This window comes from Ochotona princeps, chromosome 3, assembly GCF_030435755.1.
Source record: "Ochotona princeps isolate mOchPri1 chromosome 3, mOchPri1.hap1, whole genome shotgun sequence".
Classification (NCBI taxonomy): Eukaryota; Metazoa; Chordata; class Mammalia; order Lagomorpha; family Ochotonidae; genus Ochotona; species Ochotona princeps.
The window spans coordinates 100,434,709-100,458,744 of record NC_080834.1 but is presented as its reverse complement, the minus strand read 5'-3'; the positions used below and the strand labels follow the sequence as shown (position 1 = coordinate 100,458,744).

Below are 24,036 nucleotides of genomic sequence, written 5' to 3'. Positions count from 1 at the left end.
GCCAGGCTGACCGCGGCTGGGGAGCGGCGGCAGGAAATGAACCGGCGGAGGAGCACAGCTCAGCCGGCCGGGGCCGCGCGGGGGCGCTCGAGGCTGCCCCTCGGCGCTCTATGGTTCTTGTTTCGCCCCGGAAGTGTTTCCGGGGTTGGTCAGGTCGGGCCATGGTGGGGCAGAGGTTGGGAAGATGGCGTGGCGCGGCTGGGCACAGAGAAGCTGGGGCTGCAGCCGGGCGTGGGCTTTGGGCGGCCGCAGCCTCGAGGAACTCACTACGGCCTTGGCCTCGCCGCCGCGGCTGCTCGGACGCAGGTAATGGCCGCCGCTGCAGTTCTGAGTTCTGGCGGTGCATCCTGAGGGGCCCTCAGGAGCCGCCACCGGCTCGCTCCCCTCGGTTTCCCGGCCCCCTCGCTTGCTTTCGGGCGGTCCTCGCTTCTCGCCGGGCCGGGCCGGGCCGGGCCGGGCCGTGGTCCACTCCGGCCCAGACTCCCCCCGAGCCCGCTGCGTCCCTTGGCCGCTGGGAGGACGGAGCTGAGATTTGCGTCTCGCTCACCATTAAGCCCCGGTTCCCCGACAGCAGGCTTCTTGGAGCGTCTTTAGAGAGCTGGAGACGGGACGGGGTCAGGAGGGGTCACTTTAGTGGAGACTGTGCTGTTAAAGAATCGAGACGCTGGAGTCTTTGCGTTCCAGAAGATTTGCTAAGGCGCGCGCGCCTGTGTGAGAGTGTGTCAGCAAGGGCTGCCCTTGCCTTAGAGTAATTTGGTTCTAAACTTCTGGAGAAACCCTTGAACGTCCCCAAGAATCTGATGTGCGTTTGACTTGGAAATCGGCTCCTGATCTTTAATTCAAAGGTTGCAGCTCTTGGTTTTCAGACGTGGTAAGGGGTTACAGGAGTCGGTTTCCCTCTGTGGGAGCAAGGAACAGGAAATGCTTAGCAGGTGGTGGGAGATGGAGGCTTGGGGAGGGTGCACGCCTGGCCTCACCTTACAGGTTTCCAGGATTCCCCCCTGCTCCCCAATTCTACGAAGTCAGAATTAGAAGCGAGTGGGAAGAGTGGAAGAACCTGTATTTCTTCTGGAACTGCAAGGCATTTTTATCAAGAATTTGTGAAAAACTTGCATAATTATAGATTTTATACTCTTTTATACCTTTTTTTAAAAAGATTATCGCTCTTTTTTAAAAGATTTATTTATTTTTATTGGAAAGTCAGGTATATATAGAGAAGGAGAGGCAGAGAGAAAGATCTTCCATCCGTTGATTCATTTCCCAAGTGGCTTCAACGGCCAGAGCTGCATCAATCCGAAGCCAGGAGCTAGGAGCTCTTCCGGGTCTCCCATGCAGGTGCAAGTTCCCAAGGCTTTGGGCTGTTCTCCACTGCTTTCAGCAGGGAGCTGAATGGTAAGCGGGGCTGCCGGGATTAGAACTGGCACCCAAATGGGTTCCTGGTGTGTGCAAGGCGAGGACCTTAGCTACTAGGCTACTGCGGTGGGCCCAGCTTTTATACTTACAATGTGGAACCTCAGGCACTGATTTTTTAAAAATAATTTATTATTTTTAAAAATAATGATTACATGGTTGATCAGGGTAGGAAGGATCAAGGTTTATGGAAAATTGGATGAATTTATTGCTTCCAAATTTGCTATTTCTTCTTGTTGTTACTGGGGTAAAGGGAGAAACAAAGGGAATACCACTCATGACTTTCCATACATCCCAGCACCCAGGGATGAGGAACCGCCACCTTGTATCAACCCAGAGTCTCAATGTGTACATATTCCGAGGGTTTGGATAGTTCTGAAATGCTGCCTTTTTCACTGATCCAAGGATGATGTTGCCCTCCCAATGTTCGCTGGCTCCATTCACTGAAATTTTTTGCTGTCATCGTTTGGGGTTGTTGTCCAGTTAGTTCTGTTCTTCTGCTACAGCACCAAATATGTTGCCTTATTCTCCTTTTACAACAGGGCCTGTGTCCACTGCTTCACCTTTTTCGTTAAGTAGGCATGTTGTTGCTGGCGAGTCCAAGAAGCTGGGCCAGGTGTCCCAAGCATCACTGGATCCTCCACCCCTGGGGCTCACGAATCCGACACGCATGTGGACCCTGGGACCCAGACCAGGAGTCCCAAGCCCCGCCAGATTCCCCACCCTAAGGTTCATGGAAACAGCATCCACCTAAAGGGTGGCCCCCAGGATCTGGGCCAAGTGACCCATACCCCACCCGTTCCCCTGTCCCCGGGACTCAGGAACCCATCCCCACCACACATGTGGGCCCCATGACCTGAACCAATCTACCCTACCCCTGTTAGATCACCTGCCCCTGGGATTCACGAACCTGGCACCCGCTTGGCCCAGGCTGCCATGACTCGCCTCACCTGAGCTGCTGCAGTCTTACTGCGCCTCCTGGCCCAGTCTGGTCGGCCCCCTGCTCCCCCACCTGCTGATGTGTGCTGAAGCCTATTCCAGCCCAGCCTGATTGCTGTCCCGGTCTTAATGTGAACTGGCTGGTGTTGCGGCCAATCTGGCTTCCCCTGCCCCCTATGCTGGTTCTCAGATCTGTCAGGGGGTGTTATGTGCTGGCCCAGACTGGCTCATCCCCAGACTTACCCACATGTATGCCGGCGGGTACTGTAACCTGACATGGTCTAGGCTGCTCCTTGCCTTGCTTCTTGCACTATCCTGCAGGGTTTGCGTCCCAATGAAGGCGTTTCCAGAGCTCCTCCATTAAGTCCTCCCAGTGGCGGTTCTCGCGCACACAAATCAAGGACCACCCAAAACTTTAGGATCCTGCACCCGTGAGGGAGACCCGGAAGAAGCTCTTGGTTCCTGGATTCGGGTCTCCATCTGTTTTGGCCACTTGGGGAGGGAATCAGTGGATGGAAGGTCTTTTTCTCTCCATCTTTATGTGAACTGCTTTTCTAGTAGAAATCTTTTTTATTTTAAGTTTATTTTTGTTGGAAAGTCAGATTTACAGAGAGGAGAGACAGAAAGATCTTCTGTCCGCTGGTTCACTCCTCAAGTGTCCACAACAGCTGGGGCTGAGCCGATCCAAAGCCAAGAGCCAGGACCTTCTTCCGGGTCTCCCATATGGTTACATGGTCCCAAGGCTTTGGGCCATTCTAGACTGCTTTCCCAGGCCACAAGCAGGGAGCTGGAAGGGAAGTTGAGCAGCTGGGATATGAACCGGCACCCATATGGAATCCTAGTACATTCAAGCAAGAGCTTTAGCAATTAGGCTATCGCACTGGGCCCATAAATAAATAAATCAATTTTTTAAAAAAATTCATCTTATTTGAAAGGCAGAGATAATTAAGAAGAGCTGTAGAGGTCTTTCATCTGCTGGTTCACTCCCCAGATGTCCAGAATCCAGTTGGAAGCCACCATCTTCTGCCTGGTTTCCTCTGTGGGTGTAGGGGTCCAAGGATTTGGGCCATATTCTGCTTCCTTTTCAGGTGTTTCAGCAGGGAGCAGGACTGGAAGTAGCATCTTAACCCATTATACCAGGACGCCTGCCCCAGGCATTGATCTTGAACTGTGGGAAGGGTGAGAGTGAAGAAATGGTGGAAATGGGAGATATTTCAGTTGTCCTTACTGCAAGGCTGCCTGCAAATCCGCCCGTGGGGTTAGTTCGAGAGGGAAGTTGAGTTTATCTGTTAGGAAGCCACAGTTAATTTTGGCCTTGTATACTCATCATTGTGCTGGTTTGAGGGTGAGGAAGCTAAAGAAAGCTCATGAATTAATGAGCTTCCTCTAAACATTGACATGGAGACCATTTGAAGTAACAAATGAAAAAGAAACCCGTGTGGTGTTGGAGATGAGTGTCTTGACATTTGAAAAGCTTGCCATTTATATGGGAAGTTCAAACCGACATGTTAGTGGTTGCATGAAATATTCTCAAGTGTGAGTGTGTAGAGCATTTTGCCTCTGGAAAGAAACGCTTAAAGTGAGTAAGGAATACATGTTACCACGTGCATAGTCTCTTGCGTCTGATCAGATTTCCTGTGGTTCTAAAATTAGTGTGCAGAGAATAACTGAATTTATGTGCTTCTGATTGGTGGAACTATTTTGTTTTAACATTTTATCTTTATTGGAAGGGCTGAAGAGGGGCAGAAATTTGCATTTTACTAACAGGTGTTGATGCAAGGACCTGTGAACTGCGGGATACGGCAACCCGAAAGCCAGGAATTGTCTACATTTTTAAGAGATTGTAAATCAATGGAATATAGGGGAAATTTCAGTAGCTCACGAAGTCTACAATATTTGCTGTCTGGCTTCCTATAAGGAAAGGAGAGGGGATTGGCATTGTTGCACTGCAGGTCCCTATTTCCCGCTGCTTCCCGCTAAAGCGTCTGGGAAGGTGGAGGAAGGTGGCTCAGGTGCTTGGTCCTGCCGCCCCTGTAGGAGACTGGATGGCATTCCTGCGTCTTGGCTGAGGTCTGGCCCAGACCTGGCTCTGTGACCGCTGGAGGAGTAAACCTGTGGGTGGATGGTCTCCCATTCTCTGTCTCTCGTTACACTGTCTTTCAAAGTAATATTTAAAAAAAGAAAATCTCCCATAGGCTCTTCAAGTGCACAAGTTTTTAAGCTTCTGGCAGCACTTTTGGAAAACATGGCTTAGGTTAAATTTGGCACTTGTTTTTTTTTTTTTTTCTTAAAGATTTATTTATTTTTATTACAAAGTCAAGTATACAGAGAGGAAGAGAGACAGAGAGGAAGATCTTCTGTCCGATGATTCACTCCCCAAGTGACCATAACGGCTGGTGCTGCGCCGATCCGAAGCCGGGAACCAGGAACCTCTTCCAGGTCTCCCACGCAGGTGCAGGGTCCCAATGCTTTGGGCCGTCCTCCACTGCTTTCCCAGGCCACAAGCAGGAAGCTGGATGGGAAGTGGAGCTGCCGGGATTAGAACCGGTGCCCATATGGGATTCTGGCGCGTTCAAGGCGAGGACCTTAGCCGCTAGGCCACACCGCCGGGCCCAAATTTGGCACTTGTATGGAAGTGTGCATGGGAAGAAAACAGTTGATGTAGCACAGGAACAGAGCTGAACTTTGCAGATTGAGATATCTTTAATAGGATACATGACAGATCACTTATGTTGATTATCTGTGTTTAAGTTACCATTTGTTAACTCAAGTTAGATTTTAAGAAAATAAGCTTGGGGTGGGTCCCAGCACGGTAGCCTAGTGGCTAAAGTCCTTGCCTTGCATGCACTGGGATCCCATTTGGGTGCCAGTTAGTGTCCTGGCAGCCCCGCTTTCCATCCACTCCCTGCTTGTGGTCTGGGAAAGCAGTCGAGGACAGCCCAAGACCTTGGGACCCTGCACCTGTGTGGGAGACCCAGAAGAAGCTCCTGGCTCCTGGCTTCAGATTGGCTCAGCTCTGGCTGTTGCAGCCACTTGGGGATGATCTTCCTTCCTGTCTCCTCTCTCTGTATACCTGACTTTCCAATAAATAAAAGATCTTAAAAAAATTTTTTTTTGGAAAAAAAAGCAAGAAAATAATCTTGGTGTAAAGGGGTTTATGTGGAAATCCCTCCTGCCCCTAAATATGAGTGTATTGTTTTTGTTTATTTGGAAGGGGAGAAAAAGACAGAAATGGGCAGAACTGTTCCACCTTGTGGCCCACGCCTCAGAAGCCTGCAGCAGCTGAGGCCCTAGTATGTGGAAGGCAGGAGTCTGGGACTCCGCTCACAGGACTGGCAGGACCCCGGTGTTTGCGCCATCACGTGCTGTCTCACCGCATGTGCCTTGGCAGGACACTGTGGCTGAAACGTGCCGCAGTGCTGTGGGAGAGGACCATCCCAGGACATCTTGCAGCAGATACCCTCCCCTCCCCCCCCGTTTAAGTGGGATTAATCTGTTGTGTGTGCATAGGTGCGTCTTATCTTCGTCATTTCTTGCCATTTCTGCTCGATTTGTTGATAATAAAAAACAATGTTAACCAACTGAAGCAATTTGAGACGTTTCTGATTTGTGCAGGTGAAAAGTCCGGAGGTAGTACTGGTTTCCGTTAAGACAGGATCCAGTGGCTCCATCTTCAACAGAACCCCGTGCCTCCATGGCTGTCTTGGCTTCCTAAATGTTGGCTCTGGTCTCAGCCTGTGGTCTCCTTGTGGTTCTACGAGGACTGCCTTCAGCTGTTGGGATTATATATTGTTGTTCAAATCCAGCAGGAAAACTTCTCTTCAGTATCGCACGTGAAAGTGAATTTCATTGTATATTACTGACTTAAATTCGGACACATGCCCATTGTTGAATTTCTTGAAGTTGACCAAGGATGGGATGTGTAGATTGCCCAAGCCTGTGATGTGCCCCAAAATCAAAAGGCTGGGGATTCTAGGGGACTCTGCTGTGGGTGCTGAAGCTGGGAGTGAGGTGGCTATGTGTAGTCCTTTGTCACCTAATCAGATAGGGCTGATCTGCAGATAAGCCATTCTAATTCAAGTGTAAGAGTCCTTGAGAGTGGTAATTGGGGTCTTGCTCCTTGCTATTTGAAAGTGGTTCAGGAGCAGTTTGGGAACCGGTTTAAAATGGGGTTTGGCAAATTTATTTTGTAAAAGGCCAAGTTAAAAAAATTTGACCACATGTGGTCTCTTGCATATTATTTTTTTAACATTAAAAATATATATATATATAAATACACACACATATATATATAAATCATTCTTAGCTTGAGGATCCAATCCACTCTGCAGGCAGTATTTCCATAAATCCAGGTTTAGGGGCTTGTTCAGAAGTGTGGATTGTCAGGCTGTGCCATGGCGTGATAGGCTGAGCCTCTGCCTCTGGTGCCGCATCCTGTATGGACAGCAGGGTTTACATTCTGACTCTTCCTTTCTGATCTTGTAGCCAAGGGGATGGAAGATCTTTCTATCCTTTTCTGTCCTTCTCACTGTATCTCTGCCTTTGGAAAACAACCCCCAAAAACCCCAAAAAAAAGTGCAGAATTTGAGACTGGTTCTGTCTAGATCTGCCGATTAACATCCAAGCTTAATGAGATGCCCAGGTGATTTGTTTGTAGACTAAATGTTACCCATTAATATGGCAGATAACAGCCCTGACTGCACATGACAGTCACTTGGGATGCTCTTAAAAAATACCGAGGTCCTGGAGCTGGTGCAGTTGGCTCAACTGGCTAGTCCTCCACCTCTAAGCGCGGCATCCCATAGAAGTGTCACTTCCTATCCAGCTCCCTGCTTGTGGCCAGGAAAAGCAGCAGAGGATTGCTCACAGCCTTAGGACCCTGCACCCAACCCAGAAGACGCTCCTGGTCTCAGATCACAAAAGGCTTTAGCTGCCTAGAAGTGTCACTTCCCATCCAACTTCCTGCTTGTGGCCAGGAAAAGCAGCAGAGGATTGCTCACAGCCTTAGACCCTGCACCCAACCCAGAAGAAGCTCCTGGTCTCAGATCACAAAAGGCTTTAGCTGCCTTTTGTGGGGGTGAACCAGCAGATGGAGGATCTCTCTCTTTACTTTGCTGTAAATCTGCCTTTCAAATCAAAATAAATAAATCTTAAACAAAACTGCAGAGGACTGGCAAGTGCTCTATAGAATCCCAAGGAAATTGCAGAAAAAGAAAAAGATCTTCCATCTGCTGGCTCATAGATGGCCACAGTGGCCAGAGCTAGGCTGGTCCGAGGCTGGGAGCCAGGAACCTCTTGGACAGTGAGGCCACTGTTAAGCTGCAGGTGAGACTAGCTGAGTTAGGAGAGTAAGCTACGGCGTTGCACCCGGTGACACAGGAGAAAGCTTGAGATCTGACCACATTGTTTTTGCTGACAAAATTAACGCTTTACATCTTAATTAAACTCAATTCTGATATCAAGTATTAAGCCAGTGTACTAATTGGCAAACCCTGTTTCCTTCTCAAACTCTGTAAAGGAAAGAAGGAAATAATTTTTTACTTTCCTTTTCCTGCAACATGTGATTGCACCAAAGGAAGTCATTTCAATGAGCCAAAATGTAGTACCTAATACAGTCCAGCAAGTTCTGTGTGTCTAGCTGTAATTATGTATGTGGTAGATAATCCATGTATGTATGTGTATATACACCCCTGTTGTGTTTGTGTGTCACCCTGACCTGGGCCCTGTGTCCTTGGAGCGCTCGGCTGCACAATTCTCACAGTTGAGTGTCTGAGGCAAATGGTCTCTCTTGGCTTGAGATTCAGATTCCCAACCCAGTATGTTTTTGTCCCTTTTCAAGCATTGTGCTTTGAATTTTACAAGAATTGATGAAATGCAAAAGTAATCTTTCATTGGACCTGATTGAGTAGTACTGAGTTGCTGAACACAAAGGATTCTCATTCTTGCTCTTTCTTGGTGTACTAAAAAAATGCTGTTAAGCCAGTAATACTAGATTATAACTTGTGGTTCCTGTAGGAAATGCCATCACTTTATGTCACACCTTTGTATTGATTCAAAGTGGCATTACTTGATTTTGGTTTGTTTTGGTTACTTGCCACTTCATTTTCTAGGCCAAAGTAGCCGCACGCTACTTTGCAATCATAAAAGTCAAATCCAGTTGCAAGGTACCATCTGCCACTTTAAGATAATGTGAGGGTAGGCATTTGGTACAGTGCTGAAGATACTACTTGGGATGCCTTCATTCCCCATCTGAGTGCTGGGTTGGAGGCCTGGCTCCACTCCTGGTCCACTTCCTGCTAATGTCCTCCCCATGAGAAGCAAATGATGGCTCGAGGTCTTCTTGACTCCCTGTCACCATGTGGCCGACCTGATCTCAGGCTCTCAGCGTTGGGTCCTCCTTCCCTCTCTCCCTGTGTGTGTGTATGTGTGTGTGTCTGTCTTTTTCTGTCCCTCTGCCTTTCAAATAAATATAAAAACAAAAATATCCAGTTAGGAATGCACTTTATCTTGAGTAATCTGGGGGTGATTATTTAACTGAAAGGGAGTTACTTATTATAAGGTGTTTGGTACTGTCTGCTCGATGGCTCAAAAATGTCCAGGTTGGCCTTCAGGATGACTAGTGGTAGTTATTACCTCCTTATTCAAGGTAGAAAGAAGATGTGTTTGTGTGTACGTAATATGTCTGTTTTTATCAGGTAAGCAAAAACTTTCCAAGAAGCTCTTAAAAATTGTCACTCTGGGTCAGAGCTCTGTGGAAGGTGGCTACTCAGCCTCCAGGGGGCGCTAGACCAGTATTAATTTTTCTGTGCTTATAGCAACACAGGCAAAGGGAAGAGATTGGGGGTAGAGTTGGGATGACCTATTTTAACCATGTTTCCTAAAGGATATTCATTTAGAAGACTTAGAGCAACATGGCAATGCTGGAATAATTTGGTAACTTTCCCCAAATAGATTTCTTTAAAAGGAATGCAATTTAATTTGGAAGTATGGATTCCAGGTTCATGTGCTCTGTACAGCTTTTTAATAGTAGAAGCCGAGAGGTGATTTACAAATAATAAGGTGTGCACATATTAAGTGTACATATGTGGATTTGGTAGGTGTTAGCACCTGTGTGGCCATAAGCAGGGTGAGAGAGCACCTCTGTCCCCCAACTTTCCAGTCAACCCAACGCAGCCCAGCCTGGTGCTGTTCTGATGTTTGTCATAACACAGTGGCGTGGCTATTCTTTAACTTTATGTAAATTTGGAACACACACACCACATATTTGGTATTTTGTGATTCACTTCTGTGGCTCACAGTGTGTTTGAGAATGATCTGTGAGGTGTGGCTCAGTTTTTTACCTTTTCTGACCTTTTTGGGCGTGTCCCACTCTTGTTCTACTTTTTGTTTTTGTTTTGTTTTCCTAAATGAATGTGTTTTTTTAAACAATGTTTATCTTTTTTGAAAGATTTATTTAGTTTTGTTCTAAAATCAAATTTACAGAGAAAAGAAGAGACAGAGAGGAATATCTTCCGTCTGCTGGCTCACTCCCCAGGTGGCCGCAATGGCCAGAATTGAACTGATGTGAAGTCAGGAGTCATGAGCCTCTTCCGCATCTCCCATGTGGGTGTAGAGTCCCAAGGCTTTGGTCTGTCCTTGACTGCGTTTCCAGACCACAAATAGGGAGCTGGATGGGAAGTGGGATCCCCGGGACATGCAGGGGAAGGATTCAGCCACTAGGCTACTGATGTCCCTGTGTTTATCCTCTCCTCCATTGATGGGGCCTCGAAGTTGCAGTTTTTCACTAAAAGAATATAAAGCTGTGGATTTTTAACTCCTTTTCATGGGTAATCATTGGCCTTTATTAGGGACTGGACTTGGAGGTGAAAATACAGTGACCCAAAAGTAATCTGGCAGAGGTGTGGACAGTCATTGAGAGAAATAGTGTAGGAGTCCTTTAGAGCCCCAGGAGTGCACAGGAGTCCTGCTCCGCCCGGCAGAGGTAAGGAAGACTTCCTGGGGTAGTCTGTTTGATTACAAATGATGTGATGAAAGAAATGTTTGAAATTGAGCAAGCTGCTCTTGTAATCCAGGTGCAAGGTGAGGATCCAGACTGGGAATGAAGGAAATATTTTTTATTTGACAGTTGGTTTTTGTTTTTTTTTTTTTTTTTTAATTATATCTATTTTTTTCCATTGGAAGCGAAGAATAAAGGAGAAAGCAAGAAAGAACTTAAAGACTTCTGGGTTTTTTTTTTTTTTTTGCTTGCACCAAAGGAATAAGGGCCAGGTTTGTGGCACGGTGCATTAAACCACTGCTTGCAATCCTGGCATCCTTTATCAGAACTGGTTCCAGTCCTGGCTGTTCCACTTCTAATCCAGCTTCCTGTTAATGTGCCTAGGAAAGCAGGGGAATATGGCACAAGTGTTTGGGCCCCTGCCACCTGTGTCAGAAACCCAGATGGAGTTTCTGGCTCCTGGCTTTGGCCTGGTCCAGCCGCGGTTGTTGTGGCCATGTGGAGAGTAAACCAGCAGGTAATCACCTCCCTTGTTCTATGTGTGTGCATACACGTATGTGTATTGTGTGAGAGTGAGGGGGATAGTGTCTATCATTCAGGTAAATAAATTATTTAAAAGTAGGTTATACAGCCCTAGAATTTGGGACTGGAAGGTATGATGAGTAATATTTTTGAGGCGGCCCTGCTGTGAGAAATGAAAACAGTGAAATAAATAGAAGCAAAGCTGGAAAAAAAATGTCCATTTATAGTGGCCAGTATTTATAAAAAAAAAACAAAGCACCAGTTGTAGTTGTTGTGTGCTGATTGAAACTGACAGCTTCTGGTTTTCTAGTGTATCTAGAAGGTTGTAGATTCTTTGTGGAGGAAGGAGACCAATGATTCTGTCGAGTGATAGAGAGTAATAGATGAAATAAGTACCCTCTACAGCGGCCTGACTTGTCTCTTCCCTTCTCCAGAAAGGTTCATGGTGGCTAGCTCTTAGGAACATGGGATTCCTGGGACTTCTGGCTTGCATGTAAGAGTAATCTGAGATAATTGTGATGTAGACCATGAGTTTGGTATTTACAAGTTGCCATATTTGTCTAATCCGTTGTTTTCCACCACAGGTGCAACTTCTTTCTTCAGCAAAAATGTGGGTTCAGAAAAGCTCCCAGGAAGGTTGAACCTCGGAGATCAGACCCAGGGACAAGTGGCGAAGCATATAAGAGAAGCGCTTTGATTCCTCCGGTGGAAGAAACAGTCTTTTATCCATCTCCTTATCCCATAAGGACTCTTGTGAAGCCATTATTTTTCACTGTTGGGGTAAGAGTTTGCACCTCCGGAGTTGTTACTCTGCAGCCAGTGGAGTGTTAAAGGGTTGCTTGGCCAGTTGGGCTCCCTTACTGTAAGGACAGGTGGGAGGTGTCCAAAAGATCTGTCTGCATAGCTGGACTTATGAATTCTGGTCACAGAATGTGAATTGAATAACTATTTTAATTGAAAAAAAAAAGTTAACTTGAGAAGCAGATAAAGATAACTCCCCTAATCTTTTTTTTTTTAAGATTTTTAAAAAATTAATGTTTATTGGAACGTCAGATATACAGAGAGGAGTAGAGACAGAGAGGAAGATTATCCATCCTCAACAGCCAGAGCTGAGCCAATCTGAAACCAGGAACCAGGAGCCTCTTTCAGGTCTCCCATGTAGGTGCAGGGTCCCAAGGCTTTGGGCCATCCTCAACTGCTTTCCCAGGCCACAAACAGAGAGCTGGATGGAAACTGGGGCCACCAGGACATGATCCGGTGCCCATATGGTTCATGCAAGGTGAGGACTGTAGCCACGAGGCTACTGCACTGGGGCTGAGCACTCCCCAGATGTTTTTAACAACTGGGGATGAGTCAGGGTCTTCCACGTGGATGGCCGAATTCCAGTTACTTGAGCTGTCTCCCAGGGTTTGCACCATCAGGAAGCTATAATCAGGGGCTGGTGTTGTGGGTAAACCCACTACCTGGTGTGCTGGCATCCTATATGGCCTTGGTTCATGTTCTGGCTGCTCCACTTCTGATCCAGATCCCTTCTAATGGGTTGGATGAGGAAGCTGAAGATGGCCCAAGGATCTGGGCCCCTGCACCCACGTGGAAGATCTAGATGAAGCTACTGGTCTTGGCCTGGCCCAGCATTGGCTATTGTCACTATCTGTGGAGGGAACCAGCAAATGGAAGATCTCACTCTCTCTGCGTTTCTGCCTTTCAAATAAATAAATCGTTTGTTTTAAAGGCAGCTGTAGTCAGGAGCTGGGGCTCTGACTCTCAGCCTCAGAACTCAGAGAGGAGGCAGGAATCTTCATCGCTAAACTAAATGCTGCTCAAACATGGTTTAACAGTCTAGCTGGGTTATAGAAGCCCTGGAGAAGAAACTTAGGGGCTTAGATCTGGTGTATCAGTTCAAGTGGTAACCTTTTGATACTTTGACTTTTATTTGTAAATTTGCTGCTGGAAATTGGCCCCAAGATAGGTGAAGCTACTAAACCGGAAAATAATGAAATACTCTTTTCACCCTATTAAGTTTAACTATCTCAGGTGTTCCTTCAGTTTGTAAAAAGCAGTGAAAATGAAATGCTGTCCTTGGAAATATATATAGGTTTATTTCCTTTTTAAATTTATCATGTAACATGCCAAATTTTATAGTTTACAGGCTGTGCATTTGGATCAGCTGCTATTTGGCAGTATGAGTCACTGAAATCCAAGGTCCAAAGTTACTTTGATGGTATAAAAGCTGATTGGTTGGATTCCATAAGGCCACAAAAAGAAGGAGACTTCAGAAAGGAGGTAAAGATAAATAATGCTTTCTTTGTTATAGTTAATCATGATTTTGAAAGTTTGGTTATTGGTGTTTGTATCCTTTTTTTTTTAAGAACGTATTTTTTTTTAAAGATTTATTGATTTTATTACAAAGTCAGATATACAGAGAGGAGGAGAGACAGAGAGGAAGATCTTCTGTCCGATTACTCCCCATGTGAGCGCAACGACCAGTGCTGTGCCGATCCGAAGCCGGGAACCAGGAACTTCTTCTGGGTCTCCCACGCGGGTGCAGTGTCCCAAAGCTTTGGGCCGTCCTTGACTGCTTTCCCAGGCCACAAGCAGGGAGCTGGATGGGAAGTGGAGCTGCCGGGACCAGAACTGGCACCCACACAGGATCCTGGCTAGTTTAAGGTGAGGACTTCAGCCGCCAGGCCACGCCGCCGGGTCCCAGTATTTGTATCATTTTTAATTTAAAATTTTTATTAACATATAATACTTAAACATTTCTATAATATACAGTATGATCTTCCACCACAGTAATTCTGCCCCACCAGGCAGTTTGCATCTCCATTCTGCTGTGTGTGTTTGGAGCCTCCTAGCTCCTCTCTCGCAGTTCTTTCTTTGCAGTGTATAACGCATTATTGTGAGCAGCTGTCACCCCACTGTGCTGTGGGACACTGGAACTTGTTGCTTCTGTGTGCCTGTGTCTGGTACCCTCACCCAGCCTCCCTGCATCTGCCTTCCGCCCACCCTTCCCAGCCTCTTGTGTTCACTGTATGAAGTGCTTTTAGTTCTTGGCAACATTTGATCAGTGTGAAGTCAGCACTTGTAATGTACTTGTAATACTTTTAATATAGTCCTTTCATCAGAATAAATATTAATATTTTGTATGACTGTGTGATACTTGGGTAATCTTCCAGAAATTTTGTCCCTCTTATGTGTTCCAGTGAATCACCACAGAGAGTTTGAAACAGCTTTATTTTGGGGAGCATTCCAGGCCCACTGCAGTATAAGGTCCACTGTTTTACGGTTTCACCTTGCTGGATGGCAAGTTTGTTAAAACACACACTTGTCTAGTAGATTTTGAGATGCTTCTCAGAGGCATGTTGACACATGTACCTCTTGTGAAATGTCACTGCTGAGTGTTTCTGCTCTTTCCAGGGAGGTTAGGATGTAAGAAAAAGGTACAAATACTAAGATTTTAGAGCTTTTCATTACTTTATATACAAATGGATAGCACTCTTTTAACTGATTTTTTAAAAAATACTTATTGGGCCTGGCGGCATGGCCTAGCCACGAAAGTCCTCACCTTGAACACGCCGGGATCCCATATGGGCTCCGGTTCTAATCCCGGCTGCTCCACTTCCCATCCAGCTCCCTGCTTGTGGCCTGGGAAAGCAGTCAAGGATGGCCCAATGCTTTGGGATCCTGCACCCGTGTGCGAGACCTGGAAGAGGTTCCTGACTCTTGGCTCTGGATCGGTACAGCACCGGCCGTTGCACTCACTTGGGGAGTGAATCATCGGACGGAAGATCTTCCTCTGTATTTCTCCTCCTTTCCGTATATCTGACTTTGTAATAAAAATAAATAAATGTTTTTTTTTTTTAAAGATTTATTTTATTTTTATTACAAAGTCAGATATACTGAGAGGAGGAGAGATAGAGAGGAAGTGGAGCTGCCGGGATTAGAACCAGCGGCCATATGGGATCAAGGAGAGGACCTTAGCCACTAGGCCACACTACCGAGCCCAATAAATAAATCTTTAAGAAAAATAAATTGAAAGACTTATTTGTTTTTATTGGAAAGTCAAATTTACAGAGAGGAGAGATAGAATGATGTTCCATCTGCTGGTTCACTTCCAAAGTGACCCATCCGAAGTCAGGAGCCAGAAGCCTCTTCCAGGTCTCCCACGCAGGTGTAGGGTCCCAAGCTTTAGACTGTCCTCAACTACTTCCCCAGGACAAAATTAGGGAGCTGCATGGGAGTGGAGCAACTGGGACACAAACAGGTGCGCATATGGGATCCTGGAGTACGCAAGACGAGAACTTTAGCCACTAGGCTACCATACTGGGCCCTCTTTTAATTAATTTTTAGAAAATGATTCCTTTCAGATTTGCTTACCAATACTGAGTGAGCACTGAGGCCACAGGTTAATATAATTTCGGGTCTTTGGTTTTCAAGCACTGTTGTTTTTATAGTATTTTGGGGAAAGCATTGGTGTGCTCCTGGCCTTATCCCTTCCTAGGCACATTGTCATCCTGGCAGGCTAGCCTCAGGAGGATGCCTTGGATGTATTTTAAATGAATGATAGCTTGATAGTCTCTAAGTGAGGAGGAATCATTTCATTCATTTCCCCTTAGACACATTTATCAAGCATGAAGTCTGTTTATTTTAAAGGCATTTGCTGCCAGAAGAGCAGTGGTTGCAGGAGAAGCCTACAGGAGATTTGGTGTAAAAGTGTACTTGAAGAGATAGTAAAACTGACCTACCTTGTGATTCTGTAACTCGTAGAAGGCAATAGGTTTCCAGCACAGTTCTGTGCTATGAAATTTTCATACCCACATACTCTTTAGAATGTGATAAGTAGCACAAATGATATATGTAATCCTCATCTAAAGATTGATTTGTTTGTAGTAGATTTAAATAATAGGTTGTAGTCATTAAAATCCAAGAGCAAATGAACCAGTTTGTGTAGATATGCAGAAAATGGTAGTTCTGGGAATCCTTTTCGTGCCATTACATATGCGGTGAATAAGGTCTGGGAGCTCATGTATAATATTATAAGTATAATTAGAGAAATCAAATCAGATGTGTATTGATCGCCATATATGCTTTTTACTTTGGAATTTTTTTCCTGTAACAAGTCTTATTCAATTTCATATTTATAATATATTTTTCTGTATAAAAGCTTTACTCATGAAATAACGAAAGTTCAGAGCAAATAGTGTGATTAGCTGTTACCTTCCAGGTTTGATGAGTGCCAGGGCATGGCCAGTTTTGTTTTTCATCTGTTCCACTCATTCCTTATTACTGCTGCATTGTTGTGAAGCAACAAAGGTTATTCCAAAAAAGTTCAGTGGCAATCCCTTGAAATATTAGGATTCTGTCTCTTTTTCTAATCTTCAGTACCACTGTTGTATCAAAATATAACAGCAGTTTAGCACAAATCTTTCACAGAATTTTGAAGCTCGGTAGGACCTGTGTGGCTAATCACTTGTGGGTATCTGTATCTGAGAGTGTTGACTGGGTGCTTCGCCTCCTTGCTAGTCCTCACAACTAGGTGCTAGGTATTATCTGGTCTTATAGAGCAGGGAACTGAAATGGTAGCAATAGTTTGTCTGAGGTTCTAGAGCTAACCAGTGGTTTCGGGCAGAGGACTTAGGCTGTTGTCCGACTGTGACACACATGCCTGTGCTGTTCTGCCACATGTTAATTATCTCTGATGGTTACCGGTAATTTTTACAGGTGTTTCCTTTTTGTGTCTTCCTTTTCCTAACCTGAAAGCATTTCACACATGATGATATGCAATTTTCCTTCTGTTTTAGATTAACAAGTGGTGGAATAACCTAAGTGATGGCCAGCGGACTGTGACAGGTTTGTGTTAGCTTACACGTTTTAGCCATTCAAGGGAAGAGAAATCAGACCAAAAGGTACAGTATGTCATAGGGAATGGCTTTTGTATCGCCATCACCAATGGTTTAGAAGGCAGAATCTCTCTGTACCGTTAGGCTAGTGTCATTGTCTGAGAAGTAACTTAGCATGAAGGTTTACTGCATGCCCTGTTGCAGTTACTTTCTAAGTTTGGTTTAAGGTGATAGCCATCAAACGACCAGTTTATTCTAGAATTCCAGCTTATGAAAGAGTTTGCAAGTAATTATTACAAAAGGAAACATTAAGAACCTTACACATCCAAGTGCTTTATACGCATTATACACCTACTTCACAGGTTTGCAAATGGGACACTTGTCTCCTCTTTTAAACATAAGGGAAATGAACTTCCAGAGAAGTTGAAACTTTCAGATAAACTTGAGGTGGAAGTGCTGTTGAGAAGTCGAGCTGAATTTCAAAATCTCCAGGTCTCTCATTGTAAAGCCAGTTCTCCCTCTTCCATTCTTCTTTGTCTTAACAACCCTCTTGAAATGTAAGCATGCTGTGCACGATACAATGATCATTGTAATTTTTTTTTAAAGATTTATTCATTTTATTACAGCCAGATATACAGAGAGGAGGAGAGACAGAGAGGAAGATCTTCCATCCGATGATTCACTCCCCAAGTGAGCTGCATCGGGCCAATGCGCGCCAATCCGAAGCCGGGAACCTGGAACCTCTTCCAGGTCTCCCACGCGGGTGCAGTGTCCCAATGCATTGGGCCGTCCTCGACTGCTTTCCCAGGCCACAAGCAGGGAGCTGGATGGGAAGTGGAGCTGCCGGGATTAGAACCGGCACCCACATGGGATCCCGGGGCTTTCAAGGTGAGGACTTTGGCCGCTAGGCCACGCCGCCGGGCCTGATCATTGTAATTTTTAAAATAATTTTTTTTTTTTTTTTTTTTTTTTTTATTATTGGAAAGCTGGATATACAGAGAGGAGGAGAGACAGAGAGGAAGATCTTCCATCCAATGTTTCAGTTACCAAGTGAGCCGCAACGGGCCGGTACGCGCCAATCCGATGCTGGGAACCTGGAACCTCTTCCGGGTCTCCCACGCGGGTGCAGTGTCCCAAAGCCTTGGGCCGTCCTCGACTGCCTTCTCAGGCCACAAGCAGGGAGCTGGATGGGAAGTGGAGCTGCCGGGATTAGAACCGGCGCCCATATGGGATTCCGGGGCTTTCAAGGCGAGGGCTTTAGCTGCTAGGCCATGCCGCCAGGCCCAAAATAATTTTTTAAATATTATTTTTTACTGGAAAGTCAGATATACAGAGTCAGAGAGAGGAAGATCTTCCATCCACTGATTCACTCCCCAAATGTCAGCAGTGGTGGCTGCTGAGCAAATCTGAAGCCAGGAACCAGGAACTTCTTCCAGATCTCCCACGTGGGTGCAGGTCCAAACGCTTTGGGCCATCCTCAACTGCTTTCCCAGGCCTATGAAACTTGGCAGTGAAGGGAGAAAATGCTGTGTTCTAACTAGCAGTATCAGTGCAAAGTGCTTTGAATGTAGATGTGAAAGTTTCACTAATAATGTATCATCACTGTTGGGTTGTCTCTTATTTTTTTTAATCAAAGATTTATTTATTTTCATTACAAAGTCAGATATACAGAGAGGAGAGACAGAGAGGAAGATCTTCCATCCAGTGATTCACTCCCCAAGTGAGCCGCAACGGCCGGTGCTGTGCCAATCTGAAGCCGGGAACCTGGAACCTCTTCCGGGTCTCCCACGCGGGTGCAGGCTCCCAAGGCCTTGGGCTGACCTCGACTGCTTTCCCAGGCCACAAGCAGAGAGCTGGATGGGAAGTGGAGCCGCTGGGATTAGAACCAGCGCCCATATGGGTTCCGGGCGCATTCAAGGCAAGGACTTAAGCTGCTAGGCTACGCCTGCCTAGCTTTTTATTTTTAAAAGCTGAGAAAATGCTCTTAGAACTATTTGGTATCATCTCCAATTTATCTTACTAAGGTATTATTGTTATTTTCACAGCAGTGATTTTAGCTTTACAACGACTGTTAGTTGGGCTTAATAACCAATTAATTACATACTGGGATTCTCGAGGGTAAGCAGATGCTTTGTTACACCCTGTCTGCTTTCAGCAGTGCCAGGAGTCCAGCTTGCCTTGCTTAGCTCTCCACTGCTTCTCTTAGACTGATCCTCCGTGAGGTTGGCACAGCTCCTGGTGTTAATTGATAGATTCACTCCATCCTATTTTCCTTCCTTGGATAATAGATGTTTTGTTTTGCTTTGTTGTTTTGCATTTGACAAGTTCTGAGCTAGAGTGTTTCAAAGCTCTGAGACTAGCCTGCTGCTTCGCTTTGTAATATTTATACCTAAACAGTGGAGCATGAAACCCTGGTAGTTTAAAACTTTTTTTTTCTTCCTTCTCTCCTTTCTTCCTTTCTTCCCTCTTTATTTCCCTTTCTGCTTCCTTGCATTCTTATTTTCTTATTTATTTATTTGAAGAGTTAACAGAGAGAGAGGAAGAGTTCAGGAAATCTTCCATCCTCTGATTCACTCCCCAGATGGCTGCATTGTCGAAGACTGAACCACCCTGAGGTCAGGAGCTTCATGTAGGTAGCAGGTACCCGATACTTGGGCGATCCTCTGATGCTTTCTCAGGCCGTTCGCAAGGACATGAAGGGACACCTGTATGGGATGCTGGCATTATAGATGGCAGCTTTACCTTCCATGCCACAATGCCAACCCCAGATTTTTCGCTATTTTTGTAAAGATTTATGTATTTTTACTGAAGGAATTACAGAGAGAACTTCCATCCACTGTTTCACTCCTCAAATAGCTGCCACAGGCAGAGTTGGGCAAATCTGAGGCTGGGAGCCAGCAGTTTCTTCCATGTCTCCCATGTGGGTACAGAAGCCCAAGTCCTTCAACCATCCTTGCTGCTTTCCCAGGCCATTAGCAGGAAGCTGGGTCAGAAGTGGAGCAGCTGGGACATGAACTAGCACCACAGGTAGAGGATTAGACTACACCATTATACCAGCCCCTAGAACTCACTTTTCAAACATATGCTAGAGGATTGGTTTTAATCATCTTGTTTGTTTGATTTTTGGATTTTTTTTAAGATCTTAATTGCTTCGTAGAAATAAGTCCCTAAATTTCAGTATAATGTATGATTTCTCAAAGTTATACTGTACTTGATGCTTTTACGCTTCAGCCAGCTCCTTGTTCTGTTGATTTGTTCTGGAAGGCTGTTAAGCCTGTCCTGGAGGTCCCAGGCAAGCTGTCAGGAGCATATTTTCTCGCACCTTTCTATCTATCGGGTGTCTTCCAAGACGCTTGGCAGGCTTTCTTGTTTGTTCAGTAAGATGCTGGCTTTCCTGTAATGGGACTCAAATAACCAAGGAGAAAGAACCAGCTGACTTTCTGATCTGGGAAGGGAGGGGTAGAGAAAGATGGGGAGAGAGAAGACAGGAGGCTTTGCCCAGTACCTGCAGTTTGTTGGAAGCTTCAGTGTTGGGGTCCTGCTTCGCCCTGTGCCCTTGACCCTGCTGCCCCACCCTCTGGAGTCTGTCCATTTTCCTCTGCTGTTTGTTTCCCGCAGGATTACCTTTAGCTTTGAGTTTTTTTCTCCTAAACGCCTTTCGGTGTCTTGGAGTGGTGCTCCAGGCTGGGGCCTCCTTCCCTGGCACTGGTGCTGCCAGTGAGGTGGGCTTCCTGTAGCACTCCAGCTCATCCTGGCCTTTTCCTACAGCACTTGTCTCCTCAGGTGCCAGGTGACTTATTTCTGGAGAAGAATGGTAAAAGAAATACTTGACTGCCACTGAACCACTAAGTAATGTGTTAGGTGCTTTAAGTGAACATTGTGTCACTGTTACTAATTCTCTTGAGAGTCCTTCCAGTAGTAGTCCCATTTTTCAGAAGGGATAACTGAGGTTCAGAGACGTGAGTAGCTGAGATCAACAGCCAGAAATGGCAGAGATAAGAATCACAGCCACTTTGTGTATCAGTTGTCTTAAAGGAACTTATATGTCAATTTCCATGTTCTCCAACAGTTTGTGTCATGTAAACAGACCAGCTTGACTGCTGAAGGTTGCTTCCAAGGAAAGTTAGATGTTCTTGTCTGCAGGGAAGGTACAGAGAATATAGTCGCTGCATTTTGTGGTCAATAGTTACTGTATAGGCCTTTGCCTTCCATATGGTGAATGCATGCCAATCTTCCTGTGTACTAGCTTTCTGTGACAGACCTTCCAGATAGAGGAGTTGTGGAAAGGCAGGTTGATCTAGTCAGAAACAAAGGGGATCCTCTGTTTAGCTCCTGGGGTCCAAGTGGAATACTGAGTACTTCTTTTTAGGAAAACAGGAAAAGAGATTGTACTACCTTGCTTGGACTAAAGACAGAAATAGACTGAGGTTATTGCACCAATCTGTGCTTCTCAAATTAGTGCAATATTCTGTGTGTGTGTGTGTGTGTGAGAGAGAGAGAGAGAGAGAGCGCTTATTTGCCATAAAATTAACCCTTTAAAAGTGGCTTTTATGATATACACAAAGTCATGCTACTGTAATCTCCATCTAATCCTGAAAGATGTCATCACTCTATGATAAAACTTTTTTTTTTAAAGCAAACATTTATTAAACTATAATAAAAACATTCCATCAAATTACAAAACCTGAGCAAGAAAAACAAACGGCACATGCTTAACTGTAGTTGACATTCAAATAAAATTTGCATTCCCAAAATATTATACAGTAATTAGAAAATACCAGCCAAAGTAATATTAGGACACTTCCACGTGCGATCTCAACAAATTTGAACAGAAGCAAATTTTAACAAAGGTAAATTTTACAGTGAAACATAGCAGTAGATTAAGGATCTTAACATGTTTATTTTACTGCTAGTTGACACTGTGATACAAAAATAAGAGGATTTACTTGACATTTTTAATAAATATCTCATGGGCTGTTGAGTGCCTTACTGGTGAAAAGATTTAATTGGCTAATCTCATCAATCTATTTTGTACATTTAGTAAGCATCATCTCTGCCCTACATAACTCTTAATGCAATTCACAGCACACAAATGGTTATCATATTAAATACATAATCAACTCGGACTTCTCAACAACAAGGAAATTAGTAAACCATCAAATGGACTGCTTACCATACACTTTCCTCATAACTAAATAACACACAAAAAATCAAAATAATATTTGTCATCACTCTAAACTATTGCCAGCAACTGACGGAAACTGCCAATTTGCCATATTCATGTTCACAACATGCTAAATATACTCTGCTGTTACTTCATCCATGAAATGCCAACATGCCTAGAACAGAGAATTTTCACCATCTCTTGCCGTGGGACCTGACTTGCAGCAATCTATATTTAGATCAGAACTCCATGGGCACTTGATGAACTCTACCTTTCCTGTTGGCTTTCTTATATGAGAGAGAATATATGGTATTTATTCTTTTGTGATTGACTCATTTCACTGAGCATAATAGTTTCTAGTTGGGACCACCTGGTTTTGAATAGAATAATATCATTCTTCTTGACAGCTGAATAATATTCCATTGAATAGATGTACAACAATTTTTTTAACCATTCTTCCTTAGACGCACATCTGGTTTGTTTCCATGACATTGCTATTGTGGATTGTGCTGCTGTGAATATAGGATTACAGATCCCCTTCTCATATGCAGATTTCACTTCTGTTGGGTATATTCCTAAGAGCGGGATTGCTGGGTCATATGGCAGGTTTATTTGCAATTTTCCAAGCACTCTCCATATGGATTTCCACAATGATTGTACTAGCCTACACTCCCACCAGCAGTGAAGGAGGGTACCTTTTTCCCCACATCCACGCCAGCATGTGTTGTTTTTCGAATTCTGAATGTAGGCCAGTCTCACAGGAGTTAGGTGGTACCTCAAGGTGGTTTTCATTTGTATCTCTCTGATGGCTAGAGAGCCTGAGCATCTTTTCATATATTTATTAGCTATTTGTATCTGTTCTTTTGAGAAACGTCTGTTCATTTCCTTTGCCCATTTTGCTACAGGGTTTATTTTTTCACTATCCTTGGGTTTCTAAAGCTCTTTGTAGATCCTAGATATTAGTCCCCTGTCACTTGTGTAGAATGCAAAATTTTTTCCCATTCTGTAGGTTGTTTCTTCACTTTTTTAAGTGTTTCTTTTGCTGTACAGAAACTTTTTAGTTTGATGTAGTCCCATTTGTTCATTTTGGATTTGATCGCCGTTGCTTTAGGCGTCTTTTCTAAAAAGTCTTTCCCTGTTCCTATATCTTGGAGTGTGCTTCCTATGTTTTCCTTTAGTAGTTTAATGGTTTCTGGGTGTAGATTTAAGTCCTTGAGCCAATTAGAGCTGATTTTTGTATAGTGCGACAGGTACGGGTCCTGCTTTATTCTACACCCATTAGCTATCATAATCCATTCCTCCTTACCCTTAGCCCTTGACAATCATAAAGATGCTTACTTTGCTTTCTCTGTGGGTTTGCCTGTTTTGACCATTTCATATGAATGGAATCATGTGTGGCCTTTTGTTTCTGCATCTTTCACGTAGTTGCTTTTAAGGTTCAGTCATGATATAGTAGATGATAAAATTTCATTCCCTTTAAGGCAGAATAGTATTTCATTGTGTGGCTATGCCTGTATTTTGCTTGTCTGTTCATTCGTTGGTAGATATTGTGGTCATTTCCCTTCTGTGGCTTTGTGAATAACACTGCCGTGAATGCAGGGCATACACGTATCTCTTGTGACAATGGATTCAGTTCTTTTGAATATATAATCAAATATGGGGTTGGTGGATCTTACAGTAGTTATATTTTTGTTTGTTTGTTTTTTAGATTTAATTATTTGAATGACACAGTTACAGAGAGAAAAGAGAAACCTCAAATGGCTACAGTGACTGGGGCTTGGCTAGGCAAGAGTTAGGAGCCATCTGGATTTTCCACATGCATCACAGGAGCCCAAGATTGTGTTATCTTCTAGTGTTTGCCCAGGCACATTAGCCTAGGACTCAGATTGGTACTCATATGGGATGCTGTCACTGCAAATAATGGCTTAACTTGTGCCATAACGCTCACCCTGTATTTTAAATTTTTGAGGACTCTCCTTGTTTTCTGAGGTTATTGGGCCATTTACAATCCCATAAACAGTGTATAAGTTTCCTTTGTCATATATTTGTGAACTTTCCTTCCTTTTTTTCCATTCTGTTGATGGTAGACATTCTAATTGTTGTGAGATGATACCTTGTTGAGCATTCTTTAAAAAAAAAAATTGAAGTGATTTGAAAGGTTGGTT

At 44.5% G+C, this 24,036-nt stretch overlaps 1 protein-coding gene across 4 annotated transcripts in view; it reads left to right on the top strand.

The window, feature by feature from the left end:
- Window positions 1–136: 136 nt before the first annotated feature.
- Window positions 137–24,036, top strand: part of PARL (presenilin associated rhomboid like) — a 37,192-nt gene continuing 13,292 nt past the window's right edge. The window contains exons 1-4 of one of the 4 annotated variants that reach the window (XM_058662156.1): window positions 137–306; window positions 11,452–11,647; window positions 13,010–13,150; window positions 16,669–16,717. In XM_058662156.1, coding sequence (XP_058518139.1) covers window positions 185–306; window positions 11,452–11,647; window positions 13,010–13,150; window positions 16,669–16,717 — 508 coding nt within the window. In that variant the 5' untranslated portion in view covers window positions 137–184. Of the gene's footprint in view, window positions 307–11,451; window positions 11,648–13,009; window positions 13,151–16,482; window positions 16,576–16,668; window positions 16,774–24,036 lie in introns of those variants that run through there. The other 3 variants (XM_004577765.3, XM_058662157.1, XM_058662158.1) reach the window with 3 other exon arrangements.